Source organism: Anser brachyrhynchus (assembly GCF_964034855.1).
Source record: "Anser brachyrhynchus genome assembly, chromosome: 2".
Classification (NCBI taxonomy): domain Eukaryota; kingdom Metazoa; phylum Chordata; class Aves; order Anseriformes; family Anatidae; genus Anser; species Anser brachyrhynchus.
Window position 1 is genome coordinate 136,996,844 of NC_137695.1, and position 11,860 is coordinate 137,008,703.

Genomic DNA, 11,860 nt, shown 5'->3' on the forward strand with positions numbered 1-11,860 from the left:
CACAAGGTACTTAATTTTGGTCTCAGAGCGATCTGACTTACAAATTCCGACAGCCACATTCTCGGCTGCTCGAAGGGGCGTCTCACGGCTTACGAATGAACGCTGCTGGCAAACAAAGGGGCTCAGTTGCATCTCCGTGCATTAATAACCGGTGTCCCACTGCATCAGACTATGCGGATTGTCGTGGGGGATTTTCTGTCTGCAAAATGGAGATCTCACAACTGAAAGGAGATCAAGGGGAACGTTCCTACCGGAGCATCACCCACGTAGTTTTGTTCACACGAACCGAAATTCACTTCCCCCTTAACAATGAGACACAGACCCCAAAATAAAAACAAGACCACGTTTATTCAATACAGACAGGTTAATTAAGACAGTAAGTCCTGTAAATCAGGAACACATTTCAAACACTCCGGTACGAAGTGCATATATTTAATCAACAGCCGCATCTTGTAGTTGAGCCATTGAGTTTGTCGGGGAGGGGTGGATTTGTTTTCTGAGTTTTTTTTTCTTCTTTTTTTGTAGAAAAAAAACTTGTTTCGGCTACCTTATGCGAACAATGCATCTCTGGCTCCATTCACTCCTCAGGCGTTACAATTATAAGTCCAGCTGCCTTCCAGCTTCGATATTCACATTTTTTCAAAACTGCTTCATACAGTCACGACGGGAGAGAGAGAAGGGGTGGAGGGGGGGGGAGGAGGGAAATAATAGAACATTTAAAATAAAATTAAAAAAAAATAACACCGCCACCCGGCCAACCCTGCGGGGAGGGGGCCGGGCACCCCCCAGGGCCACCACCACACGGGATTATTGCAGATGGCTCCGGCCGGAGCGGGACCCCGGGCGAGGGAGGAAGAGGAGGAAGAGGAGGAAGAGGAGGAGGAGGAAGAGGAGGAGGAGGAGGCAGGGGGGGTTAGGTCCTCACCCCAAGCCCCCCAAGCCCCCGCTGGCGGCTTCTCCTTCAGCCCAGCTCGCCCGGAGGAGGGGGGGAAGGGGGGTGCTACTGCAGGGCCCGCAGCGCCTCGCCGTCCCCGCCGCTGGCCGCCGAGGAAGAGGAGGCTGAGGAGGAGGCGGAGGAGGCGGAGGAGGCCGCCACGGCCAGCTGCAGCCGCCGCACGGCCTCCTTGATGAGGTTCCCGGAGAGGATGAGCTGCTGCAGGAGCCGGTGCGGGTCGTCGTCGTCCTCCTCGTCCGCCGCCGGCCCGTCCGCCGCCGGCCCGTCCGCCGCCCGCTGCCGCCGCTGCTGCTGCTGCTGCTGCCGCTGCCGCTGCTCCTTCCTCCGTCGGGCGGCGCTCCGCAGCCAGCCGCGGCCGCACAGCTGCTTGGCGACCCGCGGCGGCGGCGGCTGAGCCGGAGCCCCGCAGCCTCCTCCGCCGCCGGCCGCCGAGGGGCAGCGCGGCGAGTAAGGGGCGGCGCGGTCCCGGGCGCTGCCCGGCCCCGGGTGCTTGGCGGCTCCGCGGGGAGCCCGCTGCTGAGCGCTGAGCTGCAGCACCTCGCCCAGCTTGGCCACCAGCGCGTCCACCTCCTCGGGGCCCGCCTGCGGGGCGGCCGCCGGCCGCTCGAGCAGCACGAAGCGCTCGCCCGGCCGGCACGGCATCGCGGCCCGGGGAGGGGAAGGGGGGGACCGGGGGGAGGGCGGCCGGGGAGGGGAAGGGGGGCGGGGGGGCGCCCGGCAGCACGCGCGGCTCCGGCGGCCGCGGCCGAGGCTGGAGCTCGGCCCCGCTGCGCTCCGTTTGTAAACAATGGGTGACGCGGGAGCTGCGGCGCCTCCCACCGAGAGCGAGCGGGGGGGGGGTTACGGCGGGGAGAGCGAGGGGAGGGCCGCCCGCGGAGCCGCCCGCCTCCCGCCCGCGGAGCCGCCGTTATGCCGTGAGGGGGGCGATGGGGAGGGCGGAGGGGGGGAGGCGGGCGGGGGTCGCTCGGCGGATCCGCTTTGGGTCGTTTTAGCGCTCGCCCTCCTCCCCCCCCCCCCCCCGGTCCGTGTGGAGCGGCCCGCGTTCAAACCCCGCAGCTCGGCACGGGGCGGGGCCGCGGGGATTGGCAGCGGAGGGCGGGGAGCGGCTGAGGCAGAGGGGGGCGGCGGGGCCGGGCCGGGGGGGGGCCGCCGGTCGCCTCAGGACAAGGGGCCGGGCAGGGCGAGGGGCGGCTGGGAGCCGGCGGCGTGGTGGTCTGGGTTGTAGTCCTCCAGCAGAGAGAAAGGCCGCTGGGACCTCATTTTGCATTATCCGAATTAAAATCACGCAGTCATTAGGGTTGGAAAAGCCCTTCGAGATCACCTGGTCACCATCCCCCTGCCACCAATGCCACCCACTGAACCGTGTCCCCAAGCACCACGTCCAACCTTTCCTTGAACACCCCCAGGGACGGTGACTCCACCACCTCCCTGGGCAACCCGTCCCAGAGCCTGACTGCTCTTTCTGAGAAGAAATGTCTCCTCATTTCCAGCCTGAACCGCCCCTGGAGCAACTTGAGGCCATTCCCTCTGGTCCTACCACTAGTTACCTGTGAGAAGAGGCCGACCCCCAGCTCCCCACACCTCCTTTCGGGTAGTTGTAGAGAGCGTTTACCAGAAGTGAAGCAAGGCTACGCTGCCACCACCCTGCCAGGCTTCTACCCGTGGTTTGTCTGACACCCCAGACCAACACCCGCTCCGTCCCGGGCCATCCTCTTCCCATCCCAGCCTGTTTTCCCCCTCAGCTTGCCACGGTCACATTCAAGCCAGTGCCGAGGTCTCCGTGACGAGCCTCAAATAGCATTTTCTGGATTTCAAAACATTACAAGCGTGGGCCAGGATGCGCTCATTCATGTGTCTGTGCGTGTGGTAGGAGCGGCCTTGAAACCAGCGGAATTGCCGGGATGATGGAAATAGCTCACACACATAACTGTTATCAGCACCGGGTCCCTGGTTAATAAGTAAACACTTGGCAGAGGAGAAGGAATGTCCTTTGATCTGTTTGTCGATGCTTTTCGGAGCTACTTTCACTTGCTGTACAAAATGAAAGGGACTCTGTGTGTGTGTGCACGTGTCTATGAAGGGTGTCTGTCATGTGAAAGTGTTACTGGTCGCTTCAGCTTAGATGTCCAGCTCCGTTACTACACGTCCAGGCTGGATTTATGTGAGCCGGGCACAAAACATGTTTATTCATATGTATTTAACGCACTGGTACTTGCTTATTTTCAGCACCCTCTTGGTAACAGGCAGTTAAAGCTGATCGCATTGTTCCACAGTTAATAAGAAAGTGGGATCTTGTTTCCCCACGTCCAAAGTGTTTTAAGCAAACGCTTCTACCATTATTCACTAACTCTGCTGTATCTTTTCAAGTGGAATAAAGAAAGGCCTACACAGATGCAGTAGAGGGATCGACTTCAGTTCCAAGGGAGATCTATATTCAGAGCACTTCTGAGAAGGTAATCTGGTATTCTGTACGGGCAAAACTGCAATAAGCCGGCACAGCTTATTCCAGCCTTTTCTTCTCCTCCCACAAAGCAAAATAAGCCATCCCAGCAAAAGCTCAGTGTTGCTCGTGATTACATCTACACCTGGGGCTTTCATGAGCCCGGCAATGATAATCACAAATCGCACATCATTGCATCCCCAACCAACTGCAGTGCTGGGAAAAGTTTGCAGTATGGAAGAGATCATTGCCCAGATAGGGAGATCAGAGCGCAGTCAGTAACTGAATCCCGGTGTCCTCAGATCTTTTTTCATGCTAAACTTCTGCGAAGACTGATTGACAATCGACTGAGTAAGTATCTGCTGAGGAGTTCAGGCTGAACCCACTGAAAATATTTACACTGAATACTACTAATCAGGGCTAATAGTTTTCCCACCTCAACAAAGCGAGTGTTGTAAATTTGCATATTTTAAGGAGTTACCAGAAGAAGGGCGTCGCAGTTTGCATTCTCCTAGAGGAATTCACCAACCTCAGCCTTTATTTTGGAATTCTAACTGCTCTCTGCAAGTCAGGATGAAAGGCAGGAGGAGAGCTTAAATGCTGGAGAATACAATGTGTCCCGTGTCGGAGCCCAAGTTCCCCTGGCTGGTGTGCTTACATGAGAAACCTGTGCCAAAGTGGGCTCAGTAGGACTTCACATTGTGCTTCCTTCTGCTGAGTGGATCTCTGCACCCAGCAACCTTTCTGGGGTTAAACCCAAACCAATTCCAGGAGCAAGGTCTAAGCTGTCAGCTGCCGTGATCAGATGTTGGTGGCAGAAATCACTACGGTGGTTTATTAACCGCGAGCTGTTTGCTCGTGCCTCTCAGCCCGTGGAAATGGGAACGACATAAACAGTGGGTTCTGCTGTAAAGCAGCTGTCGTGCATGTATGTGCCCTGATGCAGACTTTGGGAGAGTAAGTAACAGGGCTAGCTGCCAGGTAGAGGATGGGGCTTCCTAAACTACAAACTAACTAAAAAAAAAAAAAAAAAAGGGTAAGAGCAGGTTCTTTCAAAAATAAAAAGGTGAAAACAGTTGACAAATGGTTGACAACATTTTTCTGACCACTATGACTTTTTTTAAGCAGTAGTTGGAACATTACTGGTATTCTGCATTTTACTTTATTTTATTTTATTTTATTTTATTTTATTTTATTTTGTTTTGTTTTATTTTATTTTATTTTATTATTTTCCTGCGGTTGATACACCTCTCTGTATTGTCTGCTTCTGCTGTGGGACTGCCAAAATTACCACTGCAAACTGTTGTCTAAAAGTCATTCCATTAACAAGACATAACAGTTGCACACAACAACCGGTTCCTTTGCTTCATTACTATTGCTCGTATGTATTCTCCCTTTATGTTTATCCATTCCAATTTTTTAGAAATCGGTCTTTAAGATATTTTTAGAAATACTTGACTTTGAGATATCTCTGGCACAGCTTAGAATCAGCAGGTTTCATAAACAAACGCTAATTGTAGTAATTATGTGGCCACCAAGAATTTTTACATAATTTTGCAGGGTTTCCTGAGGACATGTTCTGCTTCAGAATATAAAGGTCAGTTTTTATATCTTACCTCCTGTACTGATCCTGACAAGGTGGACAGGTGGGTGTGACTTCTGAGCTTTAAACCTATTAAGAACAAACAAAGAAAACCCTTAAATCCTTTGAATCTGCAATCTGGTGTAATCCTGGCTATGTAAGTAGAAGTCCTTCCACTACATATATGTGTTTGGGATCACGCATATGTTACACAAAACCAACCAGTTACACAAAAACAACAACCCAACCAATGTGAAATGAGAAATAACGCTGAATTTGGCAGGTGTTTAAGTTTCCAAACCTTATGCTGGGGCTGGGCGATCTATGATCTCAGACTTTGGTGTTGTGTGTTAAAATAAATCAGACTGATAAGTTCATGAAAGAGACTGGGGAGTGTTGCATCGTAATGGCAAAGTATTTATAGTGTTGTTTATGAAACAGTAAGAGGGCTTTGAACTCAGTGAACCCGGGGACCAGGAGGTCCCTTCTAGTCCTTTGTTTCCGTGGCCGTTTCTCATGTCTTTTATTTCCAACAGAAACTTCTGTCATATCTATTAAATATGCGGAGCTTCTCTCCGTAACAATAGAGGTAGTGCCTATGAGTGATGCTTGTGCAGAGTAAATTAATTTCCTATGGACACTTTACAATGCAGAACAGGGAGAGGCCCGAATACCTTCCAAATAAGAGGAGTTTAGATTCCCAAATAATCATTTTGTAACCTGCGTTTATAATACATTTCCAAGAACAAAAGACATTCCTTTAGAAACAGCTGAGGTTGCTAAGTGACACAAATGTATTTACGGTGTCATAACTTGCAAAATCCAAACACATTAGAACAAGGGAGCTAATAAGCAGAAATGTCACGAGCCTTCGAGCCTTACACCGACTCCCAGTAAATATAAATATGTTGGCCAACACTTCTACGTGGTTTTGGATTTCCCGGTCGGAAACCTTGATGGAAACAGAAAACGTTGCTTGTTTTTGAAAACGTAGGCTTTTGTTCTTAGGAAATTCAAATATGCATATTTTGTCACAACACAAGAACCTCAATTCAGACCTACAGGATTTGTTTCTTTCTCGTATTGTTTCTGTTTATCCTCGCTCAGTTGCCTCAGAAGTCTCCTTGAGGGATGCAGCTTACCAGCAGCTGTAGATATAGCCACCTATGAGGCTGAGTTGCTTCTTTCTGCTGAAGTTTTTTACTGTTTCTTACATCTTTTAGCCACAAAACCATTAGCATCGGGGTGAAAAGCTAAAGCTGGCACCTTCTGCTACCCCCTTGCAGTGCCTGGCAAACCAAGGTGCTGCATCCCAGTTTGTCCACGCACATGGGACAAGCATTTTATCCCCTCTAGGGGGGACCACAGGAGCCTGATCTTTCCCTTTGCCTAAGCTGCAAAACCTTTTCTTCGTCCCCCGATACACACAAGCACCCCTGGGTCCCCTGTGCCCCAGATGTGCAAACGTGCCCGGTGTGCGGGGATTGCTTCAGAGCAGCGCGTTGAGCCACCTGGTTATTATGGGCTGTCAAGTTGCCTTGCACAACAGCCTCTGCTAGTTTAGGAATGAGGCGGCAGGCGTGGGAAAGGAGCCTTCAGACACCTCGGTGATGCACCAAACTGCGGGGCAACCAGGTTCTTTGTTTGTTTATTCAAATAATTGACTCACTTCCAGCTTTCCTAATAACCGGAATGCATTTTTATGGTGACATTATATTACAAGCAATGGGCCGGCGCGGTCTGCTGTGTGGGATCACATAGATTTTCCACATACGCAGTTCCTGTGAATAATTTCCACTTGTGTGATCTTTTCAGATATTAAAATGCATGAAGCGGAGCTGAAAACAAAATATTGAACCAGCCCTGAAGTTCCATGGAAATAGACTTCTGCGACATCTCTCGAAAAATCCCAAGGATTCAAAAGGAAAACCTCATTCACGTTTTCGTCAAAATTCCCTGCACATTTCTGTACTTCCTGACAAAGTGCCCGTGCTTACTGTTATACCTCCAATCCATAACTGTTTGTTAACCAGACACGTCTCTTGACAGCTCTGTTAAAACAAGCCTATCTACGGTGAATACTGAAAAGCCACAATCAATAAACTAGTATATAATGATTACAAGTAATGCGTCTCACTTGGCATGTAGGCCAAAAAAAGAAGAAAAAAAAAAAAAAAAGCCTCTTGTCTAATTGTGCTTGAAGTAGACTTGTCTAAAATTAAGGGAGCACTTGTCCCACAAGGACGGGAGCCAATTCGGTGGAATCAATGGAACCTGGGTACGCCTGCCAGCTCTCTTCTTTTAAATCCCTCCTTCAAGCACGCTTTGGACGCTAAGGCATTAGAAAAGATGAATGTTATTTAGAAAGAAAAACAGAAAAAGAAAACAAGGCACCACCTGAGATCTGATAACCCCTCGTTGTGTTTTGAGTGTGTAATTCAGGGCCTGAATGTGCTCCTGACAAGCACGATCAGCCCTCAGATGAGAAACATCCTGGGGCAGCTGCTCTGGTCACAGGCACGTTACGTTTCCTCCTTTCTGCTCTCTGGCTACAGCTCATCAAATACCAGCCCTCGTGGTGTTAATAATGTCATCCCGAATTCCTCAGTTTCTGTGCTTGTTCTGGGCAGCACTGTGATGCCCACTCGTGGTACTTACTACGTACGAGTTTTGATCCCTGTCATGTTTCTCGGCAAGAGCTGGTGAGTACCAAAACATTTTTAAAAACACATATCCTTCATATCCTTTTTCCTAAAGCCTTACGAGCCCCTCAGAACCAGACGGGGAGGTCCAGCTTCTTGGAACACCTTCCTTTTTTCCCTCTCAAAAGCAATGTCTCTGACAGCCCAATTCCACTGCAGCACTCCCCTGTTTAGCTAATACAGTCCTTGTGATCTGCTTGTCTTCCTTTTTTTTTTCCCTTTTTTTTTTCATTAACTCTTAAAAATCCACAAGCATTTGTGAAGCAGTGGCTTATTTCAAGCTTTTGTTTTCACCCTGGCTTCTTATTTTTTTCTTACAGACACCTATTAGGTCAGCCTGGTTTTCCCTTATTAAATCAAGCCAGTGTGTTTAGACAGTGAATTTCCCAACAGCAAAGTCAACAAACAAGATCCATAAATTATTACCCAGTAATATTTTCCATCACATTAGCAACTGTGTTTTCCTCTATATTTTGTTTACAGCCACACTCACCCTCAGCGGATAATGAAAAACAGCCCTTTAGGTTGCAAACCTTTCGGTGTTCAGAGTCCAACCTAATAGATTTCATGAGGTCCTTGGGTGCTATTATACATGCATAATTTAGAGTAAGTAGCACAGGTCATGTCACTTAGATCCTTCGGATGTAGGACTCTCAAGGCTTTGGGGAAAGAAAAAAAAAAACACGCCCTGGCTTACAGTAAGAGGCACGGAGACACTCCTGCCTTGTTCACATTTCCTCTCTGCAGGGTCCTGCTGAACCGCCACAGTCCGCAGCCCAGGGCACCAACGTGAACTGGCCGTGATTTTAATTTTCCTTTATGGCAAACCTAGACCTGCAGCAACTGCGAAGCTGCACGGGAACAGGTTGGGCTGCCCCTGCAGTGGGAAGAGGAGGCAGAGAGAGAGGCTGGAAGCACCACAGCCGTCCCAGCCTGGGTATTTCCTTCCCCCCTGGGAATCAGGGCATTGTGCTCTGGTCGAATGGACACCTGGAGGTGAAGCTTTAAGCTACAGGAGCTACCACTTCTAACACGATACCAATTGTTCTCGCTGGACCCTCACTGTTGCTAGCAATCAAATGTCCTTCCCTCTCTTTGAAGACATACAGCGTTTTGGAATAATTCCCTGCTCTTCCCTCCTGCTAGCATTGTTTGAATCAAGAGCAGCAAAGCAAAATTCCTGCCAATTGTGAAGGAACTTTTTCAATATTTTACAGCCAGAGAGCAGCAACTTCATTGCATTAGTGTGTGTTTCCTCTTCCCGTCAGCAGCTGGTACAATGCAATGATGGACATTTCGGTTCCTGCACTCCATCCTTTTTGCTGAGAGACACGACTGTACTTCTGGGGTGCGAGTCATGGGGCTTCAAACGCTTTTTTGTTGGGAAAATTGCAACTAACCCTCCCCAGGCTTCTCTCACTCACTTGTTGAACACTGACGACGTTTGTTGGCATTTACAAGTGATCTATTTGCTCCTGGGGTAGCGGCTTCAAAAGTACTTCTATTTCCTTGCTAGGATATAAATGGACACTTGCAGCTTCTGCTGCCAGGAGCATGTCTTTATACCTTCACTTGTGTCTGGTGTGCAGCTTCTGAGTGCAAACTGTTTAGTACTGACACTGCGTTAGGGTTTCTGACCTGCTTCAATGCCCACGTTGAAGCCCTTGCTGTTGTGCTGGCAGAACTGCGCTAAGCCATGCGGTGAGCCTGTGAGCTGCTCCTTAAAAATACCTCTTTTTCAGGACTTTAAAAACGACGGATCGACAGAAATGAGCAATGCCAGGATGGGGGAGGGCAGGGCTGAGGAAGGGTGACGGGACAGGAGCGATTAAAGCCAGTTTTACCTGTAAAAACTTTACACTGTGAAAGCCCAGGCTGAGATTTCTGAGAGTCTTCATGACTCTTAGCAGCCCCGTTGCTGCCTGCGCTATTAATTCTGGACCAGGCATCAGCAGGATCCCTCTGGTAACAGGGGAGGGTGCGTGAGGATGCATGGGACAACCAGCAGCATTCAAATGGGGCAAACCTGTGCTCACAGTACCGAGTAGCTGACAAGCTAGGCTCGCTTCGATACCAGCCTGCATCTTCCTGTTAGCCTCACTGCTGCAAATCAAAAGCAACCACAGGCTCCGACTTAATTTTTTATTTTATTTTTTTAATGTAGGAAGGATTCCAGTTATAACCGGAATAGGTTATAACTCAGGTTAGCTTTGCTGTGAAATTAAGCCCAAAGAGCTTGTAAACAGAAGGCCCTGACTGCAAAATTGATTTAAAACTTTATAAAGTAGATCTGCTGGCACAATTCTACTCTGAAAATGGAGGCAGGACCCTGAAGGCCAACATTTCTAAGGCAATTTGTCCAAGGAAGAAACACCCTTTTTCAGTTAATGAACCATTTTACAAAGCACTTAATACTATTAACGTTCATTACAATTTTCCTATAAAATACACATTAGATCACCATCTTCAGCTAGGAAGCCATCACTCAAGTTAGGTATCACCGGTGTTATGAGCTCATTTATTTCAGAAGTTCCCCCCTTTGCTCATTTCACAAATTTACCCAAATGAGCCATTTTAAACGGTCCCTACTTTAGTTTTGTGTTTCTTAGTGAATGTCGAGATTCCAGAGGAAAACTCTCCACCACGTCTCCCAAAATTCATTGTTGTTACAGCCTTGGTGGGTTTTATTGCTTTCCTTTAGCATTCAGTTGACTAAGGTAGTTAGCTGGGCAAACCGGTGATAAAACCAGAAGCTGCAACAAGGTTTGTGAAGAGGCAAACTTATAAATGAGCAACAAAGCTAGGAACGAGGGCAGCGAGGCATAATCCACTTACATGCTCGAAACTAGTTGGTTGGACGTGATGCTATTATCCAAAGAGGTCTTTTCCAACCTAAGTGATTCTATGAAACTACCTTCCTTTTACCTCAAAATCGTGCCTGACCTGAAACATACCCACACAGCAGAACAAAGATAATTTTAAAATATCAAAAGGAAAAACTCCCATGGCAGTTCCAGATTTTGATGACTATTTTTTCATCACAGCTATCCTACTCCTCATACTTACGCATATTCCTGTTTACATTGGGCATTGCATAGCCCGGTACAGCAAATTGTGGTGCATCGGAGCAGGGATTGCACTGCAGAAAATAAAATGTTAATGATGATGATTGAGGTTTTCCTGGGATTCCCATATGAGCTCTTATTATCACTGCTGCCATCCTTCAGCTGCTGAACTTTCCTTGCTGTGCTCATTGATGCCTCTGCAACTGAAGTGGGTAGAATATTAAACTGAAGACGGCTTTTCTGGAAGCGAATGTGAATCTAAATTGCTCTTTCTTCACAAAATCACTCTGGTATGAAAGAACTGTGCAGTCCCAAAATCCCCAAAGAAAAGCTCTTCTAAGATAAGAAAAGAGGAAGAAAGGCCGCGTTGCTCAATGAGAAACCCTTCGACGACGACAAGCCCCGCTGAGTGACCACAGGGGTGTTTCCCTCGGTGAGGTACCCCAGCTTTCGCGGTGTTGCAAGGTGGCTTGTGCAATTTGTGAGCAGCCTGGCCAGCACCACGTTGTAGAGGCACCTCTGGGTGATGGCCCAGCTCCTCTGAAACCCCACATCGCAGATTCGGTTTTCTTCACAGAAAATATTCTGCTGGGGGAATGAGTTAAACCAGAGCTATCGCAGCAGAGCCTTGTTGTAGCTAGTTGGTGCTTGTGTATGACACCACGGCTGTACATCTTTCGGTCTTGTGGCATGGACAGGTGCTGTGGAGAGAGCCCCAAGGGCATTGAGGCCTACAGCTGGCACAGGTCTTCCCAGCACGGAGCCGTGCAGCTCTGTTCAGTATCAGCTCCCATCACAGCCTTTCAAAATCCTATGCTTCAGTCATGAATTAGGAATAAACAGAAATCCAATTTCTTCCATGCTGACAATGAACATCGGTATAGTTATGCCAGGAAAACAAGAAGTCCTTGAGAGGACTTATAAGTAGACTTGGGCCTAAGTGCCTGCAGGTGTGGTCTCCACAGCAATCTCAGTGTTCCTCAGGGAGTTTGGGTGCAGACAAGCCTCCAAAAGCAATGCAAGTGATGCAACCACGCGACCTGCAGAACTGGTGTCTGAGGCAAGGGCCAGCCACCACAACCAGCTGAGGCTGGTGTAAGGGAAGAGTGAGGTTTT

General features: G+C 48.8%; 1 protein-coding gene across 1 annotated transcript; it reads right to left on the reverse strand.

The window, feature by feature from the left end:
• Nucleotides 1–329: 329 nt before the first annotated feature.
• On the reverse strand, nt 330–1,767 carry LOC308190992 (GSK-3-binding protein-like). The gene is made up of 2 exons (XM_080582867.1): nt 926–1,767; nt 330–645 (listed from the first exon to the last, which is right to left on the reverse strand). The coding sequence occupies exon 1, from the start codon at nt 1,595–1,597 to the stop codon at nt 1,001–1,003; it is 597 nt and encodes a 198-aa protein (XP_080438993.1). The 5' UTR covers nt 1,598–1,767; the 3' UTR covers nt 330–645; nt 926–1,000.
• Between the last annotated feature and the right edge of the window lie 10,093 nt (nt 1,768–11,860).

Coding starts and splice junctions, on each gene's coding strand:
- LOC308190992 (XM_080582867.1), bottom strand. CDS start 1,597: ATGCCGTGCCGGCCGGGCGAGCGCTTCGTGCTGCTCGAGCGGCCGGCG.